The following is a 25,578-nucleotide window of genomic DNA, read 5'->3' as shown; positions in this document are numbered from 1 at the left end:
TACTAATGAAGGTTGAGTCTTGAGCTCCATTCCAACATTCTGATTCATTGAAATCTGTAGCTCTGGAGGGTAGGTCTGGAAAGGGCAAGTCTGGGTTACCTTTCATCCAGTCCTTCTGTGTGACACTTGGATTTCCTTTTGGATGAAGCCTCCTTTGTCTCTAAGAATGCAGACTTTTTTTTTCTTTTTGGGTCACACCCAGCAATGTATGGGGTTACTCCTGGCTCTGCACTCAGGAATTACTCCTGGCAGTGCTCGGGGGACCATATGGGATGCTGGGAATCAAACCCAGGTAGGCCGTGTGCAGGGCAAATGCCCTACCTGCTGTGCTATCGCTCCAGCCCCTAAGAATGCAGATTTTTGCTAATCTGCTTTGCAGCCTTTCTAAAGATATATTTTTTCTCCTCTGAAAGAAGGATGGGCTTGGCCATGTCCACCACCTGGTGTGATTAAAAAATACAGAGAATGGGGGCTGGAGTGATAGTACAGCGGGTAGGGCATTTGCTTTGTGTGTAACTAATTCTCCCTGGCATCCATATGGTCCCCTGTGCACTGCCAGGAGTAATTCCTGAGTGTAGAGCCAGGATTAACCCCTGAGCATTATTGGGTAGGGCTCCCAAATCCCCAAAGCAAAACAAAACCCAAATATATATATATATATATTAAGAATATAGTTTCACATGTATATTAAAATATATAAAATTTTAAAAAGTTATAAAAAGGAATGCCTCCTTCTGATTTAATTTCATCCCATGTTGCCCTCCCTGCCCCTAAGCTCTAGTTCCAGCTGAACTTGTGGAGCCCATCACAGGTCTATGTGCCCTCTGGGGGTCCAACGTTGGATCCCATATTCTACTGGGAAGGCTTCTCTCAGGTCCTCCCTGGTTGACTTTATGAGTAGGTCTCAGTCGTGTAGTTTTTGGTCATGTAGAGGCTTGAGTATATTGTGAAGATCCTCCTCTAATCACTTTGTTTCTGGGTTGCCATGGGCTGGTTGAGAGTCGTCACGATTTGCTCGGTTTGGAGGTGGACTTCTATATTTAGTACAGATAACCGCCCTGTGACAAGAATGGTCAGCTGCTTAAAGGTGGTTCAAGTCAGCCTCTTTGTCAGCTAGGGGCCGCACTGGGGTTAGAAGCCACATTTCTTTTGCTGTTCAAAGTCTCTTTCCATTTAATTGCTGTCCACCTCCTGACTTTGTTTGCTTTATGTCTTAGCAGGGAGAAGCCTGTTTGCCTGACTACTCCAAACTTAATTCTCTTGTCCTTCAAATAGTTCTTTAAAAATTCATTTCTTTCCCAGATCTGCTGCACATTGTTTTGCCTTGTCAGGGCTGTCCTTTCTGTGTCCTCTTTGCATTGTTTCTTCAGCTTCATATTTGTCTGCTCAAATTAGGCGGTGAGCTTCTGTTTGTGTAGAGGTGAGTGACTGTGTGTTTGTACAAGCCTGTGCAGCCCATAAATAGTAATGAATGTGTGCCTGTGGGAAGAGCTCATTCTCTAGCTCATTGTTTAGCGTGGAAAGCAGAGTGGTTTCCTCGCCTTTCCTTTATGGCAGTGACATGGCTCTCTGGACACATGAAGATGAGGGGAAAAGCACTGGGAAGAGTGTGCTGGGTTCACCTTTGGGTTCAGCAGAAAACTGGCGACACCCGTTTTCAGGTGGGGTCTCTCTCCTAATGGTCGCTTCCTTTGTGGGGGGAGTAGAGGCCCTCATCCCTTGAAGGCCTAGGTTCTAAAGTTGGAGATGTGGGTGCTTCTAAAGATACAGATCCTCGTACTAATCTCGGCTATTCTTGGGTGTTAGTTTCCTATTTTGTTACTTTATGTTCCCCAGGTGAATGCAATCTTTCTATGTCTGTCCCCCTCTTTCTGACTCATTTCGCTTAGCATGATACTTTCCATGTAGTACCACTTGTATGTAAATTTCATGACTTCATCTTTTCTAACAGCTACGTAGTACTCCATTGTGTAGATGTACCAAAGTTTCTTTAACTTTGGTTTAAGTGTTCTTGGGCACTCAGGTTTTTTCCAGATTCTGGCTATTGTAAAGAGTGCTGCAATGAACAAAAAAGTGCAGATGGCTTGGAGGCCAGCCACACATGCTAGGGGAAAAGGCAGCTCAGATAGAGAAGGGAACACCAAATAAAGGGTGTTGGGAGGATCCTCCCAGGATGGGAGAAGCATGCTGAAAGTAGACTATAGACTGAACATGATTGCCACTCAATGCCTCTTTTGCAAACCACAACACCCAAAAGGAGAGAGAGAACAAAAGGGAACACCCTGCCATGAGGCAGGGTGGGATGGGGGAAATGGGGGGTGGGAGGGACACTGGGATCTGTGGTGGTGGAAAGTGGGCACTGGTGGAGGGATGGGTATTTGATCATTGTATAATTGAAACCCAAGCACAACAATTTGTAAGTCTACAACTGTACCTCACGGTGTTTCACCAATAAAAATTAAAAACAAAAAAGGTACAGATTCTCCAGGAAGCATATTCTCTGTACAGTGGGGTCCAGGGTTCCTGGCCTAGCCCTGCCTCAGGAGCAGGAGCACCTCATCTATCCAACTCCAGGAGTACCTCGTCAATCCCACTTCAGTGATGGTATGATAACTAGGTGCGGGGGAGGGGGCAGGGAAGGGGAGGAATGTTACAAACACTTTCTATGCAGTTTTATTTCATTCTCTTTATTTAATACCCCACTTTGAAGTGGATCCTCTTATGATATCCATTTTACAAATAAACTGAGACCTGGTGAAGTCATATTAAAAAATCACATAGGTAGGAATTGGCAGGGCCAAGAGTTGACCTTGGGTCTTTCTGACTCAAAACTCACAATATTACATTGTTCTAGCCAATGCTTTTTATTCATAGCATCAGTTTCCTCCTTGGGAAAACAAGTGCATGGACCTGCATTGTGGATTCAGACATGAGCACTTTATTTATTTAATTTTAAAATGTATTGAATCATGAATTTCCAAGTCAAAAAGTTACTCATGATTGAGTTTTATTAATAAGTAAGATGTTGTAACATTAATCCTTTCATCATTGTTCCCTTCCTTCCACCAATGTGTCTAGTTTCTCTCCCGCCAGCCCCCACCTCACTATCTCTATGGCAGTCACTTTTCCCTTTTTCTTTTTTCCTTTAAGGTACTGTGGTTTTCAATACTGTTACTAAAAGCATATCATGCACGTAACTTTCCCTCCTTTTAGTGCCCAGTTCTCCTTCAACTGACCATTTTCCCCCATCATTGCCCTAATGGTCCCTTCCTTATAGCCTCCTTCTGCACTGTGGTAAGCTTCCTACAAAGGACCACTTCTCCTGCTCATTGTTTCTATTGTCTTTGTGCATTATTCTCCTACAACATTTCTTTATATACCTCCAATGTGTGTGTTCATTTGTGTGATCATTCTGTGTCTCCCTCTGAGTCATTTCACTCAGCATGTTCCTTTCCAGATCCATCCATATATGACTTCATCTTTTCTAATAACTGTACTATTTTGTTGTATATATGTATCATAGCTTCTTTCTTAATCCAGTCATCTATTCTTTGACCCTTGGGTTGTTTCCAGATTTTGGCTATTGTGAATAGTGCTGCAGTGAACATTGGGGTGCAGATATCTTTTCTGAATTGTGTATTTGGGCCCTTGGGGGTACATTCCCAGGAGTGGAATTGCTAAGTCTTGTGGAAGCTCAATTCCTAGTTTTTTGAGGTATGCATTAAAAAAAAGACTAAACCAGTTGACATTCCCACCCCTTCCCCCCTGCATCCAAACTATCACTGGCTCTGTTATTTTTCTTTGTGATATGTACCAGTCTCACCAGTGTTAAGATGATCACGCTCACAATCATCCTGTTGTTCGTCGATTGCCTCGAGCAGGCACCAGTAACATCTCCTTCGTCCTAGCCCTGAGAAATGGTCTTTCAGGGTTAGGAGAATGAGACCCATCACTGTTACTGGTATTTGGCATATTGAGTATGCCATGGGGAGTTTGCCAGACTCTGCCGTGTTGGCAGAATACATTTGGTAGCCTGCAGGGTTGTCCAAAGTAAGAACGAGATAATAAGATGTCGTGCGGCCGTGCGCTTCTGGGAGCTGGGTTTTATAGTCTCTGGTCTTGGCCGTTGATGGGATTACCTGGTGCCGGGGCGGTTGGTGGGTATGACTCCTGCCTACTGGAAGATGGGGGATCTGGGTGGCGGATGCTCAGCCCCGATCTGAGCAGGCTTGGAGATTTCAGCCCCGGGACCCGCATGCCTGGGTTCCTCTGCCGGTTCCTTCATGTATGAGGCTTGTCCGGATGTGTGGAGAGTGGTCTCAGCATGGCTTTGGCTGGTTCTGGAAGTGTTTTGCTCTGGGGCTCTGCTCGGGGCGGGGAGGGAAACTCAATCCGTCCCCTCCAAGAGTCACCAGTGAGGACAGCCAGGCGCGGGGACAGGAGACTCTGTGCTGTACTCTTCCAGGAACTGGGTTTTATAGTCTCTGGTCTTGGCTATTGATGGGATTGGTACCTTGTTGTTTTGATTTGCTTTTCCCTGATGATTAGTGATATAGGGCATTTTCCCATATGCCTTTTGGTCATTTGTATTCCTTTTTTTTTTTCTTTTTGGGTCATACCCAGTGGTGCTCAGGGATTACTCCTGGCTCTGCACTCAGGAATTACTCGTGGTGGTGCTTGGGAGACCATATGGGATGCTGGGAATCGAACCTGGGTCTGCTGCATGCAAGGCAAATGCTATGCACTCACTATGCTCTCACTAAAGCCCCTTGTATTTCTTTTTTGAGGAAGCTTCTGTTCGTATCTTCTCCCCATTTTTTGATGGGGTTGGATTTTTTTTTTTTGTAAAGTTCTCCCAGTGCTTTATGTATCTTAGATATTAACCTGTTATCGGATGAGTGGTGGGCAAATGATTTCTCCAGATGTAAGATATAGCGCCTCATCTTGGGAAGAGGGCATGAGGGGGCTTTTGGGGTGGCTCTTCCTGGTCAGGACACTGTGACTGTACTGTTCTTGCTGTGCCCTGAGATGGAGCACAGCCCTGCCCACAGGTCTACTTCTGTGTCAGAAGCTGCTCTTCCTGCTCTGTTGACTTTTGCCATCCTCATCTCATTCTCTTGTTCTTTCTTTTAAAGGAAAGTTCCTGGAGGAGTCTTGTTTACACAGGGTCCAGAGCCCTCCTTGAGTCTTGTCTGAGTTGAGCAGAAGAGCACTTGCAAGCCCGCAGGGTCTCTTCCCACTTGCACCCCCAGCAGCAGCTCTGGGCTGTTGTGAGTGGGCTGCTGAGAGCATTCAGCCTCTATTCAAGGAGAGGTATGTAGCCTATCAATTTTTCTAGAAACATGGGTACCTTAAGTGCCTTATTTTCTCTTCCATCCCAAAGCCCAACAGTACTTATGGAGAGTTAGAGGTGGTCCTTTTTCTGGACGGAGAGTGATGCTAAGTTTGGAGAGGGTTGTGGATGAAAGGGGCAGGCCTGCCCATGGCTGCGAGTCAAGGCTGATGCGGGGTTTGCTGTGCGGGGTGTGCCGGGGCAGGTGATCAGGTGAACCCAGGGTTAGTGGGTGAGGTGTGCTTGGGGGAGGGATTGGTGTGCCAATCTGGGTCTCCATGGGATACCATGGTATTCTCTCTCTCTTGGGCTACCACGGCTGTTGCTGGGTCTGGCCTGTGATGACGGACCATCCTGGCAGAGCCAGTTTCTCTGCAGTTTTAGCACAAAGCCCAGGGAAAAGTGGTTGTTCTTCCTTGCTCTTTACTGGCCATTTTTGGAATCAGGTCCCAGACAAGGTGATGTGGCTGTAGGCCAGGCCTGAAGAAGGCAGAGGACCCCTGTACCTCTTCCTGTGCACTGCAGAGTTCGCAGTTGTTCTCTGGGTGCCCCTCAGACCCTGGGAAACTGACCCCTTCTCTCCAGTCTCATTTTCCCTTGGCCTTGCCCCAGTTCATCACTCACCCTACTGCTCACCCTGTTCCCTGTTCTTTCTCTCCCTCTGAATATATGGAGATAATAAACTGAGGCATTGAATCCACTGGGGAAGATAAAGAATCTTGTTTGTAAATTGATCTCTCATCCTTAGTATTGGAGGACGTTAGTGTGTCTGCAGATAGAGGGGCTGTGAGCCCTGGGGGAGATATCCTTGCTGTCCCCCCACCCCCACCCCACTCCCTTCCTATGTCAGGAGGTGGGGAGGCTGCTATTTGCGCCTCGCTGAGCTGCCTCTCAGCTCCTCCTGGGCCACCGCCTCCTGCTTACGTGCCCTTTTTTGCCCTTGACATCTTCATTTTCCTTTTTCTCTTCCTCCTTGTCTTTCCCCAGCATCATGCTGTGTTTATCCCTGACCAGAAGCAGAGAGCATCAGACTGGTGTATATGTGTCATGTTCACACAAACCCTTTTATGGGAGGGATGTGTTCAGTCTGGGAGATCTTTGTTATCTGTTGCAGTCTGTTGTCCTGATATTGTTGTGAGCCCTCCCGCCCTCCACCTCAGTCCCCCTTTTGTCATTCCTCCCCTCCTACCTCCCTTTCCCACCCCCAGCCAAGGCTTCATTGTGAAGAAAGGTGCTGGGCATTATTGGAAGTTGCAGGGTCATGTTCCCCGAGTTCCCAGCTCCCTAAGCCTTTCCAGCCTTTGCACTCCTAGTTGGCAGCTTCTGCCCACTGTTCATCCTTATCCAGTCTGACCCCTCTTGCACTCACACCTAGGCCTGGCCAGGCACCTGGCCAGAACCTCACGCTGTGCTGTGCATTCATGCCCTGTTTTGCTGTGTGATTGGTGCCCTAAGGAACCAGGTTGCTGGGGGAAGCTCATGTGGCACTCAGCCATCCCATTTTGTCGACAAAAAAAGAGGGGAGAAACTGGCAGAAGGCAAAGGCTTTTGCTGCTGGGTGAGTGCAGCAGCTATTTTTAGCGCCGGCGCCTTTGCTTTCCATTTGGCTGTGCTTTTTTAGCACAGTTTTGTCCAGCAGGGCTGTTTCCTTCGTGGCTCCAGATGTCGTGAGGGAAAGTTTCCATTTTCCCCTGAGAAGGTTGGGCTTGGCAAAGAGGTGGTAACTTTGGAGAGTGGGTTCAGGTATGACTTTGGGTCTCAATTTCTTGAGAGGATTGAGGTAGGAATAGGAAAGAGAAGAAGTGAATACCATACTCTTCAGAGATGTCCCTGCACAGTTTATTCAGTGAAGTTTCTGTTGAGTAAACTGCCTTCTGAGATGAATTGGGGCTGTGTGATCAACACATAAATCTTTTATAAGGGTCTGGGATGTGGATGCATTCTGGGTTTATGGTTTTGGGGCCACATGTGATGATGCTCTGAGATTATTCCTGGCTCTGTGCTCAGGGATCCCTTGTCGCAGGGCTTGGGGACCATATGGGATGCTGGGGATCAAACCCAGGTCAGCTGTGTGCAAAGCAAGCACCTTACCTGCTATGCTATCTCTCTAGTGCCCATGGTTTTTTTTTTTAAGGTTTTGGGTCATACCTGGTGATGTTCAGGGGTTACTGCTGGTTTTGCACTCAGGAGTTCTTCTGGCGGTGCTCAGGGGACCATATGGAGTGCTGAACCTGAGCTGGGCAAGTGCATGGCAAGATCCTTACCTGCTGTGCTATCTCTAATGCCCCTCCCATGTTTTATTTTGAGTTATTGTGGGGGGAGCTTGCTAAATTTTATTTTTATGTCTTTCCCTTTTCCCTTGGGCTGGAGCGATAGCACAGGGGCTGGAACGATAGCACAGCAGGTAGGGCGTTTGCCTTGCACGCAGCCGGCCCAGGTTTGATTCCTCCGTCCCTCTTGGAGATCCCGGCAAGCCACTGAGAGTATTCTGCCCACACAGCAGAGCCTGGCAAGCTACCCTTGGCATATTCGATATGCCAAAAACAGTAACAAGTCTCAAAATGGAGATGTTACTTGTGCCCGCTTGAGCAAATTGATAAAAAACAGGAGGACAGTGCTACAGTGCAGTGCTCCCTTTTCCCTAGATCATTGATCAGATATTTGGGCTGTGTCCTCTTGACTTCCATTCTAGTTTTCTGACCAAAATTTTTTCACCATGCCACACAGAAATTCCCTTTGTTTTTGGGCTACACTTGGCGATGTTCAGGGTTTACTCCTGTCTCTGCACTCAGGGATTACCCCTGGCAGTGCTTAGGGGACCATATGGGATGCCAGGGATTGAACCTGGGTCAGCCACATGCAAGGCAAACACCTTAACCACTGTACTTCATTCCAGAAATTCTCTACCAATTAAACAATATTATTTTCATTTGCCCCTCAGACTTAGGCAACTTTTAGTAGATTTTTGTCTCTCTAGAGTGGCTTGTTCTAGATAGTTAATTTAAGTCAAATCATATAATATTTGTCCTTTTGTGTACAGCTTATTTCACATAGCATAATGTTTTCAAGGTTCATGTTGAAGCATATATCAAAATGTTATTCTTTTTATGACTGAATAACATTCTATTGCTTGTGCAAACTACATTTAGAAAGTACAATCATTTGTTGATGCAAATGATGGGTGTTGTTTTCACCTTTTGGGTATTATGAATAGCTCTTTTATGAACATTTTCATGGAAGTATCTGAGTGACCATATTCACCAGATAATTTAGATGGGCTATATATCTGGGAGAGGAATCACTAAGTTATATGTTAATCAGGTTAGCTTTTTGGAGAACCACTAAACTGTGTGCAATAGCAGCTGCATCATTAGATATTCCCATCAGTAATGTAGAAAGTCTCATTTCTCCACCTTGTCAACATTTTCTATTTTCTGTTATTTCTTTCATCATTGTAGCCATCCTAGAGGATATAAAGTGGTATCTCATTGTGGTTTTGATTTACTTTTTCTTGATTAATGATATCAGATTCTTTTCATGTTCTTAATGCACTTGTCTAGCTTCTTTGGAGAAATGTGTATTTAAGTTCTGTGAATGCCCATTTAAAAATTGTGTTGGATGCCTTTTTGTTATTGATCTGTATTTATTCTGGATACTCATCTTTTGATAGATAAGAGATTTGCAAATTTTTTTTCATTCTGTGGGGTTTTCATCTCCTGATAATGTTCTTTGAGGCATAGAGTCTTTCATTTTTGATGGAATTTATCTTTTTCTTTTATCTGTGCTTTTGGTGTCATATTTAAGAAACTATTGCCAAATACAAAATCATGAAGATTTCCCCTGTGTTTTCTTCTAATCATCTTAGTTCTTAAATTGAAGTGTTTGATCTATTTTGAGTTAATTTTGGTGTGTGGTATAAGTGAAGGGCCCACTTTATTTTTCTGCAGTATAAGGATCCAGTTATCCTGCACCGCTTATTGAAGAAATTGTCCTCCCTGCAAAGTTCTTGACACCAGGTTGAAAATTACTTGACCTTTTATGTGATTATTTGTGGAGACTTAAATTATATTTTTTGTCACCAGTATTTTCTTTTTTTTGGGGGGGGGTCACACCCAGCTATGCTCAGGGTTTTACTCCTGGCTCTGCACTCAGGAATCATTCCTGGTGGTGCTTAGGGGACCATATGGGACACTGGGGATCAAACCTGGGTTGGCCACGTGCAAGGCAAATGCCCTACCCATGTACTCTCACTCTGGCCCCCTGTCACCAGTTTTTATGTCTGTTTTTATGCCAAATACTTCACAGTTTGGATTATTAGTAGCTCTGTAGCACTGTCCTCCCATTGTTCATCGATTTGCTCGTCTCCATCGTGAGACTTGTTATTGTTTTTGGCATATTGAATACACCATGGATAGCTTGCCAGGCTCTGCTGTGTGGGTGGGATACTCTCGGTAGCTTGCCAGGCTCTCCAAGAAGGACGGAGGAATTGAACCAGGGTTGGCTGCATGCAAGGCAAACGCCCTACCCACTATGCTATTGGATTATTAGTAAATAACTGAAATTAGGAAATAAGAGTACATTAATATTGTTCTTCTCAAGATTATTTTGGATGTTTTGGCCCCATTGACATTTCATATGTATCTTTGTTTGGGTTTTCCACCTATATAAACATTAAAAGTCTTTTTTAAAAAACAAATATCACAAATAAATAGGAATCTGCATATGACTTTGATAGTATTGTATCTTATATTAAATTACCAGACCATGAATATGGAATAGCCTTCCATTATATATCACTTAATATTTTGGGTATCCTTTAATTTTAACAGCTGTGGATCTGCACTTTGTTTGAAATGTGATATAAAAGATCTCATGACTTGGTAAGCTTGAATTTTGCTGGCTTGGGAGTTGCTGTCAGCATCTCTCTTTAGGTATAACAGTGTATATGGTTTAGAAATTAATGTGTATAAGAATGCATAAAATATGAGCCAATCTTTGTTCATACACAAATCAATTTGTTTTCTTCTGCCCTTCTGAGAGCCAGTACCACCACACACAGCCCAATGACAAGTTTATAAAGAGAAGGGACGGACCAGAACTATGATAGCTCATGCAAGAGTCCTGATTGGGCCAAGTGATTTTTTAAAAAAAATTATTTTAATGATTCATCGTGAGCTACAATTACAGACTTACAGACTTTCATGATTGCGTTTCAGTCGAAAATGTTTAAGTACCCATCCCTCCACCAGTACCCATTCCCCACGGGCCAAGTGATTTTACTTTTGTGGTGTATAGAGAACAAAGCAGATGAGCTAAATATAGCATTAGTGAATGTTTGGACTTGAGATCAATTAATGGTTACCAGAAGAGAAGGAGGGAGACGAGGGGACTAGGTATAGAGGGTATAACTGAGGATAAAGGGAATGTGTGTCTTTACTTTCAGTCATATATGTTTGAAAGCTATGTAATGTAATGCAGTGATACTTCAGTTTTTGAAAGACGGTGGGGAAAAGTAATATTTGATTATATAATTTCAGTACAGGCATATACTTCTCTTGGTTGGCTTGACCATTTCTGGGAGATGCAGTTTGTCTAACACTGTAACATTCATTGAACAAGTAGCATCATGAAAATTGTGATGCTGAACTGCAGGCACCAGATTTTTGCTAACCTCTGTTTTCTGTTTCTGTTCCTCAGGCCTCTAACCATGCCTTCCTGGGGCCTTCCCCCATCTAGGATGGCTCCTCTGGGTCTGCTGCTGGGTTTGCTCATGGCCTCCTGCTTTACCTTCTGCCTCGGTCATCAGAACGTGGTAAGTATCTTATCTCAAGTAGAGGGATCCTGTCAGCAGGGCTGCTGTGGGAATGGGTGACCTTTTCTTTCTCTTGGTTCACAGAGTATGTTTCCTTTCTCCCATGCCCACACCCCTTCCAAAATTTCACTGGCTTCTGTGTATAGATCATGGCACAGTTTATTTTTGAGGAAAATATGATGATGATAAACTTACAATATATATGCCATTTAGTGCTGTGTGTATGTGTGTGTGTGTGTACATGTACATGTGCATGTGCAATTGTGTGCACGTGTGTATTCTTCCTTAGTGCCCTCAACAGCCCTATGAAATAAACATATATAATCGTTATTCTCATTTGGAGAAGGAGGCAGGTAGGTTCAATGACAAAGTGACATTAAATAACTTGGCCAAAACCATATATCCAGTTTGTGGCAGACCTGGGAAGGTCGGGATTCAGCTCAGGAGCTAGGTGCTATGTAGTGAGTGAGCATCAGTTTCAAGTAAGACCTCTCTTTTAACTACTCCCCTCTTTCTGTGCTTTCTCAGTCAATCTGGATTTACTTTTCCTCTGTTTTTTCCTCCTTCTCTCCTTCTGGGCCTCTCTTTAACTTAGACTTCATTGCTCAGAGTTTCTGCCTTGACCACAGGTAGGAAGAAGGCCTGAGAAGGTCCTGAGGTTGGCCTGCCTGACCTATGCCCAGGCTCCTGCCCCAGTTCCCTGGCTTGCCTTGGGAACTGCCTGCCCTTCATCAGCTCCCAGTGCCCTCTCTTTCTGCTCTCTCAGGAAGCTCGGTCATCTTTCCAACAGTATAGTTTTAGCCTCCACAGGCCCCCTTCCCCAACCCCAGGAGCTCCCAGTAAATGTTGGATAGAGTGCTGGAGGCTTTGGAGCAGGAGGCCCTTGAAGTGCAAATGATAATTGTGGTGAATTTAATAACAATCTGGCTCAGCTGAGGTTCACCTCTGGCTCATGGCAAACTTCCACCTTTTCTCTGAAGTCATTCATTTTCTGACTACTTTTCTCCCTACTTCACGGAACAGGAGAGAATATTAGTTAGGAGTCACGAATCCTTTTTAGCTTTTAATTTTCTCTGACTAAGATCTTGTTGGTGGCCTTTTTTTGCCTCTTCTTCAAGGACAGTGAGAATAGATGAGATCCTGGTGACCCTACGAGGAGGTCTGGCCACAGCATGAAGTTGGAGCTGTCTCTGGTAATATGGCCCAGAAAACTACCCACATGTCTCGGTATCAGGACATCCCATGATATTCCTCCTATCCCTGTTTTCTTCCCAGCCCCCCAATCTGCAACTCATGATGCTCTAGATGGCCCTCATCAGGAGCTTTAACAGATGCATAATTAACAAAAACGTGCTGATGAATTTACTTAAGGACTGCATATCAGTAAGTCCCTTTTGGATAATAGTCCAACCAAATATATGAGCTTTCAGAGCCATAATTATTCTGGCCCATTTATATTAGTTCTATTGAGTCTAGTCTCAGAAAAATGTTAATACTGACTTTCAGCAACAGAAACTGCTTTTATCCTTATGTCTGTTCCTAAGCTGTATTCATTTGTCATAATCTTTCATCATGTGCTAAGCACAAGTAGGAGTTGAAGCATCTTTTCTCTTATACCATAAAAATTGCTGCCCTGATGACATTTAAAATCCAAATCATGCATCCAGCCACCTTCACAACAGTGCTGAGGGGCAATGGGGGAGGGGCCATAATTATACTCCTCTCCTCAGAGCCTGCTAGGGTCCAGGCAAGTGTTCTGGACAACCTGGAATTTGTCCCCCCCAAGGTCATTTGTGCATGTCAGTAGCCACCCAAGAAGGGCTGGCTCTGCATATTAGGGGATGATCAGTAACCAGCTTCCTGCCTGACTGCTGCTGCTGCACCTCTCTGGGAAGCCACATCTTAGGGGCAGTGTGGTTGAGGAGTCTGCTGGCCTTTAAAAAGGGGATGAGCTATGGGAAAGTGGTGGAGCACAGACCTGTGGCAGTTACCCTTTAACCATCAACCATGAGTTGGGAAACTTGTCCATTTCTGAATGTTGTTTCCTCCTTTGTATAACATTTTGTTGCCCCCCCCCCCACCTTGGTTGAATGTGATTTGGTGTAAATAGTGGTGTAAAAAGTGGGTGTTGGGAGTGACATGGTATAGTCAGTGATGGTCAATAAATATCGGCCGTTATTTTTATTCAGAGAGTGGCTGCTTCTGCGATTTAATTTCAGGCCTTGTGAGGGAGGCTTCTATCCCAAAATGTTTGTCTCTGTCACAGTGTCTGTCAGCCTACCATTAGAAATTCATTCATTCTCTTGGATCTTATAGGCTTTGGTCTTTAAGATTCTCTTATTTAGATATAAGCTTTAGGAAGTGTGACTTGGTAAGCTGTTGTCAGCTAACACTTTAGGTGGGATTTCTTGCCAGTGATTTGAGAAGAGATTGGTATTTGGGGTGGTGGTGGCAGGGAGGGGAGACTACAGAGTACAGTTTGAAGGGAGCCTTGAGAAGCCAGCTGAGAGGACTCCAGAGCATAAGGTCTCCTTTCGGAGCTGACCAAGGGTCACTGGCCTCTCATGCCTCTTGGTCTTTCTCTCCTGTACGGAAGGAAAGAGGAAAGTTTCTTGTTCTTTCTGTGGGACTGTGGTTTTTCATCTGGCCCACACATGCCTTCTCTGGGAAGGGGTGTATGCTGGCAGATAAGCTGGGGGTGGTCTTATTATTGCTCCCATTTCACTCTCTTAGTATTGAGAACATGAATGGTAGGAACAGAAATATAGACATGAGTCAGAATCTGCCATGGTCTTTTTAACAAGGCAGACCTGGACTTAGGTCTCTGCTCTACTGTTGTCAACAGTGTGATTTAACCATATCCTACTGCTCTGCTCATCTGTAGAGTGGGAATAAAAGTATATGCTCAGAGAGGGAACCTGAATGAATTTTGAGGTCTGGAGGGCCTTTAGCCCAGTGCTGAACATATGGTTAGGACTTGATAAACTATTGCCATTACAACCTCATCTCTGTGATGCTAGACTTCTTCCAGATCTTTTTTGGAAATCCCCCCCCCCCCACTTTTTTAATGTAGGAGTACTGTTATTCCTTCAGCCACTGATCAGCTGATTGAATTGGGCATGAACTCCACCTTACTTTTTTCCCCCCACTTTTTATAATTTTATTTTTTGAATCACCGTGAGAGCAGTTACAAAGCTTTCGGGTTTAAGTCTTGGTCATACAATGAAGCACCCGTCCCTTCACCAGTACCCATTCTCCACCACCAAAACCCCCAGTATATCCCCATCCCACACCCTACCCCTACCTATGGGACAGATGATTTTCACATTACTCTCTCTCTCTCTACTTTGATCATATTCAATATTTTGACACCAGACCCACTATTATTATTTGGGATTTTACCCCAAAACTTAGATCTCCTGAAAAGGCAACAGTAGACAATTTGTTTTCTATTGCTGGTTATGAATAACACATGATGTTGTGTGGCTGCAGTAGTGGCCGTGTGATTTTGAAATTCGGAAATTTTAACAATTTAATCTGGAGGGATTTCTGCCAAAACCTGCTGGGTTCCGAGATTTGTTCCTGAGTCTCTTGGATCATGGCTGTTAAGCAGCTTGATCAGGAGCCAGAAAGGCCGTTCATGGGTGGCGACTCGGGGTCTTGTTGGGGTGGGGAGGAAAGGGCCAGCTCCACCCCCATCCCGCCAGGCCCTGCCTGTCTCATCACTGAGGGCCCAAACCTGACTGTCCATGGCCTCTGGAGGATGGTGGCCACCGAGCCGCCTAGGGGGAGCAGGTGGAGGGACAGCACCCTTTCCCCCCTGGGGTGGCCCGGCGACAGTAACCTAGTGCGGGATCCGGACGCATTTCTGCCAAAAGCCACTGGGTATCAAGATTTATTTCTGAGTCTCTGGGATCATGGCTGTTAAGCAGCTTGATCAGGAGACATAGAATCCGTTTGTGGGCGACGCCTCAGGGTCTTGTTGGGGTGATAGGAAAGGGCTGGCTCCACCCCATCCCGTGAGGCCCCACAGTGTCTTGTCGCTGCAGGCCCAAACCTGACTGTCCAGTGGCCTCTAGAGGATGGAGACCACTGGGCCGCCAGGGGGAACAGGCCAAGGCACGAAACCTATTCCCACCTGGGTTGGCCCAGCGGCAGTAACCTACTGTAGGGACAGGACTCATTTCTGCCAAAAGCTGCTGGGTTCTGTGATTTGTTTCTGAGTCTCTGGGATTATGGCCATTAAACGGCTTGATTAGGAGCCAGAGAGGCCATTCATTGGCAGCAACTCGGGGTCTCTTTGGGATGGGGTGGTAAGGGCCGGCTCCACTCCCATCCTGTGAGGCCCCACGTGTCTTGTCACTGAGGGCCCAATCCTGACTGTCCATGGCCTCTGGAGGATGGCGGCCACTGAACCGCCTACGGGGAGCAGGCGGAGGGACAACACCCTTTCCCCCCTGGGGTGGCCCGGCGACAGTAACCTAGTGCGGGATCCGGATGCATTTCTGCCAAAAGCTGTTGGGAATCAAGATTTGTTTTTGAGTCTCTGGGATCATGGCTGTTAAGTAGCTTGATCAGGAGCCAGAGAGACTGTTTGTGGGCGACGCCTCGGGGTCTTGTTGGGGTGGGGAGGAAAGGGCCAGCTCCACCCCCATCCCATGAGGCCCCGTGTGTCTTGTCGCTGCAGGCCCAAATCTGACTGTCCAGTGGCCTTTGGAGGATGGCGGCCAGTGGACCACCAGGGGGAACAGGCCAAGGCACGAAACCTATTCCCACCTGGGGTGGCCCAGCGCTGATAACCTATTGTAGGTACTGGACACATTTCTGCCAAAAGCTGTTGGATTTCAAGATTTGTTTCTGAGTCTCTGGGATTATGGCCATTCAGCAGTTCGATCAGGAACCAGAGAGGCCATGCTCCTGGTTTGATCTCTGGCACTACATAGTCCCTAAGTATTGAATCAGGAGTGCCCCTAAGAGCTGCCAGATGTGAAGATAACCCCTCTCTCCCCAATCAATGACAAGTGAAAAAGATATCTGGTTTAAGGTAATATCTTGAGGAAACAAAAGCAAAAACCAGGCAGAACACCAAAAACATTTTCGACAGGATTGTGGGGATGGGGAGTGGGAGGGATACTGGGATCAGTGGTGGTGGAGAATGGCACTGGAGGAGGGATGGGTACTTGATCATTGTATAATTGAAACCCAGGCACAAAAATTTGTAAGTCTACAACTGTACCTCATGGTATTTCACTAATAAAAATTTAAAATAAAATTGTTTCGTCTTCTGAGACCTGAATTATGGGCTCAGTATTTCATCAACCTCTAGTCTTTCTTCCGGAAACTCTTTTCTTTTCTTTTTTTTTGCGGGGGGGGGGGGGGGTGAGGGCCACTTCCAGCAGTGACTCTGATCACAAGGATTACACTTGGTGAGTTCAGGGGACTATATGGGATGCTGGGAATTGAACCCAGGTCAGCCATGTGCAAGACAAATACCCTGCCCACCATGCTATCACTTTGGGCCCCTGAACCTCCTCTCTTTTTTAAAATTTAAAAAAAAAAATTATAAAGTAGCACTGTAGCACAGTAGCACTGTCCTCCCATTGTTCATTGATTTTTAAAAGTGAGTTCACAATATTTGATTACATTTAATATCCAAACACCAATTCTACCACCATTACACCTTCCCACCACCATATTTCGGATGTTTCCATCCCAAACCTCAACCCCTGTCCCAAAGCAGAACCAAAATGATAGATTTTGTATTGTTTGTTATGAAAACTGCAGAAAATGCTACAAAAAAGTTTTCATAGAGCAAAGAGTGTGAAGATTGTTGTATTTCACCAGTGGGCCATTAAGACCTTCTGTAAGAGATTACCAACATGTTTTTAAAGGCTGAGCCTTGGGTGCTTATATAAATATATATGTGTATATATGCTTATATGTATATATATCTGTAAAAATATATTTTGCTCTAAGATTGGTTGCCTCCTAGTTTGAACCCCATCAATGTGGTGCAGTACTCTTGGAGTATGGGTGGTGTGTGGTATGAAGAATCGCACTACTGCAATTGTGGCCATGTGGTCCAAGAATAGGTTCACTTGTGGGTGAGGCTCGGCCTGAGCGTGTGGAGAGCAGCTGTGAACATGGCAGTGGTTGAGTTTAGAGGTTTTCAGCTGCTGGGGCTGGGTCCCTTGGGGTAGGGAGGGGTCTCACCCACCCCTCTTTGGGGCACCCTGAATGAAACAGCCTGACACAGGGTCCGGCGGCATGGTTATGGCGAGTGTTGTGTTGTGCTCCCTTCTGGGAGAAAAGAACATGTGATCTGGATGGTGGCCTATGATGAGATTATCTGGCCAGCCAGAGGTGGCTTATGGGCGTGACTGCTGAGTTGCCAGAAACAGGGTGATACGGGGTGAGGATCCCAGTTCCCATGAACCTCCTCTTTTAACTCTGAAAGAAACCTAGAGTAGGAGCCATTCCCAGCATCCAGTCATCAGAATGAGTACTAGTCTTGCTTAGTTGTAAAGAGCTTTCTGTCCTATTCACCTCACCATACCTTAACCTCTTTCTGCTTCCTTTTAGGGTGGAGAGTTTGGTGGCTTGCTCGTGGCCCACCTGCCAGAAGTTGCCTGGCTACAGCTGTACACTAAGTCTAGGGTTGCAGTTCAGAGACCATCACTTTAGACCTCTTAGTGTTCTAAAAATAAGAACATTTGGCATAAAAATGTGGATTTCTGTCTTCCTTTCAAGTTGAGTTTCTCACAGCAGCATGGCAGCTGTGCCCCTTAGTCATGGCAGGAGGGATCTGACTCCACAAGATTCTGCTCCCCGTGGCTCTACACCTGCTCCCCTATACTCATTCACATCCATCCCTGCCTAGCCGCAGGAGGTTTTGTCACCCCACATCTCAAAGATCAATTTGATTGATGTTCTCCTGGTCCTACCTTCTAGTGTGGGGTGCTTGTGGAGAAGCTGACCCTTAAGCTGCGTAATAGAGCACATGGGTTCCAGGTACAGGTCTGGAGTGTGGGACTCATGGCTTCTAGCACATGTGGCTACTTTTGCCTTGCTGAAGTCTGAGGCATCCTTGACCATGGCACAGACCAGCTTGTGGGAAGATGTTGCTTTTTTATTTCTTTGGCCAGTAATTGCATACTAAGCCTGAGCCAGGCATGGAAGTGAGTGGAAAGCAGAGAAACATGATAACTGGCAAGAATTGTGGCATCGGATGTACCCTGCCAGTCTGTCAGTCTCAGACACATTCTGGTAAAATTTTCATTTGAACTCCTATTGTGCACACCCCAAGGTTTAGGTGTGGGAGAAGGTAGAGGGGCCCTGGCCCATAGATGACCACAACCACTGAACAATGATGCCCTTGTGTGTTAAGAAACACATCTAGGGGGTATGGTGCCGCCAGCAGGTCAATCTGTACCTGTGAGGTGAGTGCATCAGCAGCCTGATGGCAACGTCAGACTTTCAGATACCCCAAAATTGCTGCTGTGCCTTTGGCCAGACCCCAAAAACTTGGGGCAAAGTTTACCAAGAAAGTAAACAGCCAAAAGTTCGGTATGTGGGAGACACACTCACAAACCACCTTTGGCTCAGCTATATAATTGGAAGCATGGCCTCTCTGGTTCCTGATCAAACTGCTTAATGGCCATGATCCCAGAGACTCAGAAACGAATCTCAGAATCCAAAGACTTTTGGCAGAAATGCATCCTGTTCCTGCAGTAGGTTACTGGTGCTGGACCACTCCAGGTGGGAATAGGTTTCGTGCGTTGGCCTGTTCCCCCTGGCGGCCTGGTGAATACCATCCTCCAGAGGTCACTGGACAGTCAGGTTTGGGCCTGCAGTGACAAGACACACGGGGCCTCACCACATGGGGGTGGAGCCGACTCTCCCCATCCCAACGAGACCCCAAGTTGCCGCCTACAAATGACCTCTCTGGCTCCTGATTAAGCTGATTAATAGCCATGATACCAGAGACTCAGAAACAAATCTTGAAACCCAGCAGCTTTTGGCAGAAATGCATCTGGACTGCATACAAGGTGGCTGCCGGCTCAGAGCTTATTGGAAAGCCAGGTATGAGCTGGCGGTGACGGGGCAACTGCAGTCTCATGGGAAGGGGGGCTGTACCGGTTTGTCCCTCACACCTTACCCAGGTCATGAGTTGACCCCCACAAGCGGCTCTCTGGCACGGCCATGGCTCCAGAGGCAAAAGGACTTAGTCCAGAGCCCAGCAGCTTGCAGAAGAAAAGTGAATGGACCATGCATCAAACTGTGGCGCCATGCCTCCCGAGGAGGGAAAGGGTGTTGCTCCCTTCTGCCTTTTCCCCCACCCCCACCTGGCAGCAAGGTGGCCGCCACCTCAGAGTGTACTGGAAAGCCAGGTATGAGCCAGCGGTGACGGGGGAATTGCAGTCTCATGGGAAGGGGGGGCGGTACCAGCACGTCCTTCACGGCCTACCGAGGTCACGTGTTACCCCCCACGAGTGGCTCTCCAGCATGGCCATAACACTAGACACACAGAAACCAATCTCGTAATTATCTGGCTCTTTGCAGAAATCCAAAATCGTGGCCGCGTGACATTATATGATTCTCATAACCAGCTATAGAAAACAAAATATTTCACAATGCCTTTTCATCAATTCTGATTGTTTGGGGGGAAATTCTAAATAATAATGGTGCATCTTTTGCCGAAACAATGAATGTAATCAATATAGAGAAGAGTTAAGTAGAAATCATCTGCCTCACAGGCATTTGGAGGAGTGGGAGGGGGGGTATACTGGGGTTTTTGGTGGTGAAAAATGAGTACTGGTGAAGGGAAAGGTGTTTGATCATTGTATGACCGAGGCTTAAACCTGAAAGCTTAGTAACTTTCCCCACAGTGATTCAATAAATAAATATGAAAAGAAAAAAAATAAATGAAATTTAAAAAAATTAAGGTAAAGTTCATGCCCAATTCAATCAGCTAATCAGTGACTGAATAAATAGGAGTACTCCTACAAAAAAAAAAGAAAGAAACTTATCTAATTTGAGCCAGTATTCTTATTATTCCATTATAAGCACGTTGAAATGGAAGTTTGGAAAGTTAAGTATCTTTTCCAGAGTCACAAGAAACTGAACCCAGACATTGTGTTCTGTGATGTAGAGCCTGAGCTCGTAATGACCATGCTACATTTGGTCCCTCTCATTACTCATGACATGATTTGAGGACTGATTTTTTTTATTTTAAGAGAAGGGTGGGGGTACATGCAGTAGTGCTCAGGGGTTACTCCTGCCTTTGCACTCAGGAATTTTTTCTGGCAGTACTCAGGGGACTCCCAGGATGCTGGGATTTGAACTCTGGTTGACCACATGTCAGCTAATGCTCTACCCTCTGTATACTATTGCTCCAGTCTCTGAGGCCTTCTTATCCTAAACATTTTCCTTAACAAGACCCTTAACAAGATCTGAAATTCTCCTGCATGAATTTCATGTCTTTATTTCTTGTTAGAATGTATAATTCCTTGGAGGGGCGTTGCATCCTCATCAATACCTTAACCTTTCCTCTGACAGTCAATTAAAGATCAGACCACCCGAGGCAGGGACCAGGCAGGTGGGGGCTTTTCTCTGGAGTTGGGGCACTGCTGGAGAGATTCAGCTTTGCCTCCCATGCTGTAGTAAAATTGTAGGGAAAGGAAAATGAGATCTATGTAAATTTCCCAGCTGAAATTTGGGCTCACAAGAAGAATCTACAAACGTGTCTAACTATTACTAGGGAAGAATTGGGAAGTGAGAGAATGGTTGGAGGACTGAAGCCCTGTGTACCCCTAGAGTGGGTTTCCTCTTAACCCCCCACTCTTGTGTCATTTCCCAGATCTCTGGAATCTTCTTTCCAACTTCCTGAGGCCTTACTGCTTTTATGCAAGAATACGTTTAAAAATGGGACAGGAAAGATGGGAGGCTGGGAAGGAGCAGAATGAATAATACTTCATATTTATCTTGCATCTCTGCCTTCTGAGCTCAAAGTGCTTCATAGACACCATCTCATTAATCCTCCATGCTCTCACTGGGTGGAAGGAAGATTTGAGGAAGAGGGAGGAAGATTTCCAACCTGAGAATCTTCCTCAGCCCAGCAGGACTTCCCTTTCAGGGACTGGAAGGTGTCCAGAGGATCATTTATGCCTCATAGTCACTGTGGGGGCTTTTCTCCTGCCCTGACTGTGCTCTGCTGACTGTGTAACAATCTCTCAGGGCTCAGCTGCCAGCCTTTGTCTGTGTTTTGATTTTTGGGTCACACCCAGTGGTAGTGCTTAGGGCTTATTTCTGACTCTGTGCTCGGGGATTTCTCCCTGTTAGGCTTGGGGAACCATATCAGGATCCAGGAATCAAAGCTGATTGACTGTGTGCAAGGCAAGTGTCTTACCTGCTGTACTATCACTCTGGCCCCTGTATACCTGTATTGGTCATTTAAGGCCTTACTCTCCCATTCAGATACATTTTTCCTTTGTTAAATATCTTTGATTTTTAATTTCAGATGTAATAAGTGCAGGTTTTCTTTTCTGTTTGTGTATGTGTGCCTGGGACTGAACTTGGGGCCTCGTACATAGGACGCCTGTGCTCCACCCCTGAGCCACATCCCTGGTCCCAACAGGTCTGAGTTTTAAACACCAGTAAGTAACACAGAATACAGCCTCTTACTGTTGCCTTTGGCTCACTGCTCTCCCTTGCCCCCCTCTAGTCAGTGTGGAGTTTTTGGGCCTTTTCCTTATGTGCACATAGATGTGTGGCAGTGTTCATTGACCACCCTCACCTCACTCAGACTGGTTGTGCAGGAAACCTCTGGAAAGCTCCTGACTACGCTGGGAAGGGAGATAGTCCTGGAAGTGAACAGAAGCCCCTCAGGCCTGTCCTTTGTCCTTGGTGTCTTTGCTGGGGTGGCTCAGGTGTGTGTTTTCTCTTTTTTGAAGGGGTTTGCGCTAACCAACCCAGAGAAGAGCGTCACTGAAGAATCAGAGAAAAAGGATACGAAAGTGGAGGAAGAGCTGCAGCCTGAGATCCTGGAGGTGTTTCACCCTACCCATGAGTGGCAGGTCCTTCAGCCAGGTACCTAGATCAGCCTTGTCCCTGTGAAACATGTGACCTTTGTGGTAGCAGGAACAGTCACTTCTGGTCTTCTGGGGTATCTGTGTGGTGTGGGGTGTGTGTGTGTGTGTGTGTGTTTGTGGTATATGTGCTAGTGTGTCTGTCAGTGTGTGTTTGTCTTTGTCTATGTGTGTGTGTCTGTATCAGTGTTGGGGTTTGTGTGTATGTTTGTGTTGGGATGTGTGTGTGTGTCTATGTTGGGGTGTGTGTGGTGTCTTTGTCAGTATTGGGGTTTGTATGTGTGTCTGTAATGGTGTGTGTATGTCTGTATCAGTGTTGGGGCTTGTGTGTGTCTGTAATGGTGTGTGTGTGTCTGTGTCAGTGTTGGGGCTTGTGTGTGTGCATGTGATGGTGTGTGTGTCTATGTTGGGGAGTGTGTGTGTGTCTGTGTCGGTGTGTGGCCTGACAGTGTGTGTGTTTATGTTTGTGGACAGTACAGTGGCTGCCCTGCAGTGCTCAGGGCCTGTGTTTTCCAGCAGAGCAGTGGTTGCCGATCCAAGTGCCCCAGAAGGCAGGCAGGTGGTGGGTGGCCGAGCTTTCTGAGCGAGTAATTGAAAACTTTCTTTCCTTGCACTTCTGAGGCACAGGAGAGACAGTGACATGTGCCTTGCTCTGCAAATGCTATTTTGGGCTCTGCTGCTCGGCTCAGTGCTGCTGAAATATTGTTCATGGGAGAGTCCTGAGCATCGGTGCGGGGCAGGCGTATTCTGCTGCTCAAGAACTTTGTGCCAAGAGGCAGGGCTGGGTGTGGTCTGGTTTTTAGATTCAGTCTCCTCAGAAGGAACAGCTTTCTCACCTTATCAGAAGGCTGACCCCAGGGGTTCCAGTAACTGTGGGGAATAGCCAGCGGTTATGGAATGTTTGTCTTATTTGGGTACTGGATTGGGTGCTCTTTGTGAGTAGTCGTCATAGTAACAGAACTGTTATAACTACTTCTGGGGAGGGGCATCCCAGGTGTTGCTTAGGAGGTTCTGGGGCCCGTGGGCCACTGATTTATTGCATAATGTATTGTACTACTCTCTAACTCTGAAGTACCAGAGATACCTGGGCCACTCTGGTGGTGAGGGGATCTTCAGGGTCACAACTGTGGTGCTCACCAAGAGCTTTCACAAGCAAAGCCCAGGTATGCGGGTTCAAGACTAAATCTCCAGACTGCATGGTGGCAGAGGACACAGGCTGTCCCTCCCCGGGTCACTGCCCGCTCAGAAGACTGGCTGTCAAGCCCACAGTTTGCCTCCAGATGCCATCTTAGCACACCAACAGCCCTGGCCCAGAGACTTCCAATTGTATCCCAAAATGAATTAGTGTCATACAGAGATGTCTCTGGAACCCAACCATTTACAATCTAGAAATTTACATTTACAATTGTGGCTGTGTGAGCTCTCTTGATATTCAAAATGAGCTATGGAAAATATATTATCTAGAGTCTGCCTCTGGCAGATAGGCTTGAATGGTGGTGGGAAAATTCGAGCAAAATTAATGCCCAAAATTAGAGAGAGAGAGTATTGGGAAAATTATCTGCCGTAGAGAAAGGGTGAGGCCTGCGATGTGTGTGTGTGTGTGTGTATGTGTGTGTGTGTGTGTGTGTGTGTGTGTGTGTGTGTGTTGGGGGGGAATACTTGGGACATTGGTGGTGGAAAATGTGCACTGGTGGAGTAATGGGTGTTCCATCATTGTATGGCTGAATCTCAAACATGAAAACTTTGTAACTCTATCTCACAGTGATACAGTAAAATAAAAAAGTAATGTGGGGTTCATGCCCAATTCAAATAGCTTAATCAATGGCTGAACAAATAGCAGTACTCCTACATTATTTAAAAATAAAACAAAAACAAAAACAAAAAAAACAACTGTGGTGTTTAGGCATCTCCAGTGTTGCACATGGTGATGTTTGGGGCACCATTCAGTGCTGGGAATTGAACCTGGGTTTGATGCATGCTAGGCATGTGACTTAAGCAGTATACTATCTCCTGGCCCAAATAGGAGCTATTACTACCTTTATTTTTAGATAAAAAAAAATTGAAGTTCAAATTGCTTAGGTACATTGACCTGTGTCACTGAGCCCAGAGTCTGGACCTCCTTCCTCCATCTTTTCCGTCTCGTCCCAGCTGTCCTTGGCTGGGGCCCTCTGTGGTGCCACTTGGGCCTGTTCTCTCAGATGTAGGCTATTTGTGCTCTGCTCTATTACATGGTAAATGGTGAGCCCTGGCAGTGTCAGGGTGTAGTTTCATGACCTCCTTGCCCAAACCCATCATTATGTCCTCACTGCCCTGGCACTGCGATGATGGCATAGGCAGTATTTGCTGTGCCAGCCACTTTCAGGTAGCAGTATTACTCCTGTTGGGCTTGCTTGCAGGTAGTTTCTGTGTCTGAAGAGTGATGATGGACCAAGGATGCCAAGTTGGAGCCAATACAGTTGGGCTGAGGGAAGTTTGAGGAACAGAAGTACTGGGTTCAGTGGATCTGACGTCTGACTTCCTTCTCCCATCTCCTCTGAGAACTGAACCTTGCTGATCTCTGAGGACTGAAACCCAAGGAGGCACTTGGGGATGGGGAGTGGCAGATGTAGACTGTCTTCTCTGGTTTTATGTGTTTATGAGCTTTCACCACTCTAACCAGGCAAGTTGCTGAACCTGTTGGAGACTGATGTCCTGTGGCTCCATCTCTTTGCTTTAACAACTTTGCAAGTTCTGACCCCTGAGCCCTAAGCCAGCCCTCTGCTGATGGCTCAATGGGAGAGCCCTGTTGTGTCCTTGAGGAGGGAGAGCCATAGCATGTGACAAGGGCAGCACCTTCCAGGGGGCCAGACAGCAACTCTAATCTCACACTGAGCCCTATGCCTATGTGAATCACCTTCCCTGCCTCCTGTTTCACCAAGCCTCTTGCAAGGTCTTCTCCCTAAATTTCCTCGAAGGTGCCCCAGGGGCTGGGTTGTGGTGTTGTATGCAGACACTCAGGCCCCACAGTTCAGCAGCTCGGACTCCAGTGTGCCTGCTCAAGCCCAGGAGTCTTGGTCTCCAAAGCCGGACCGGGAGGGGCGAGGGAAGGTGAGGAGGGTTCTGTCCTCAGGGTCTGATCTAGGGGTGATTCAGAGCCTGGCGCTGTGGCATCAGATGGATGGGCAGACAAGACTTTCTCAGGTCCCTGAATAGGATTGGGGGTTTCTGTGTGTCTTTTGAAAAAGGTTTTCTGGGCATATAGGACATTGGTAGGAAATTGACATCTCAGTGGTCTGTGTAAGTATCTGGCACTTCCCTTCAATCAGAGAATAATTAATTCACCACATTCCAAATGCTGATTTTTAAGT

The 25,578-nt window shown here is 46.2% G+C and overlaps 1 protein-coding gene across 7 annotated transcripts in view; it reads left to right on the top strand.

Annotated features, from left to right (window-relative positions):
- SIL1 (SIL1 nucleotide exchange factor) overlaps positions 1–25,578 on the top strand; it is a 372,411-nt gene that overhangs the window by 142,077 nt on the left and 204,756 nt on the right. For 5 of the 7 annotated variants that reach the window (XM_056124475.1, XM_056124477.1, XM_056124476.1 and 2 more), the window contains 2 exons: positions 11,030–11,144; positions 22,097–22,232. In XM_056124475.1, the coding sequence (XP_055980450.1) occupies positions 11,030–11,144; positions 22,097–22,232 (251 nt within the window). Of the gene's footprint in view, positions 1–1,583; positions 1,662–5,135; positions 5,314–11,029; positions 11,145–22,096; positions 22,233–25,578 lie in introns of those variants that run through there. The other 2 variants (XM_056124480.1, XM_056124482.1) reach the window with 2 other exon arrangements.

The sequence above is a fragment of the Sorex fumeus genome, unplaced genomic scaffold (assembly GCF_029834395.1).
Source record: "Sorex fumeus unplaced genomic scaffold, SorFum_2.1 ptg000051l, whole genome shotgun sequence".
Classification (NCBI taxonomy): domain Eukaryota; kingdom Metazoa; phylum Chordata; class Mammalia; order Eulipotyphla; family Soricidae; genus Sorex; species Sorex fumeus.
The sequence above is the reverse complement of the archived record's forward strand: the minus strand, read 5'-3'. Positions and strand labels throughout refer to the sequence as shown.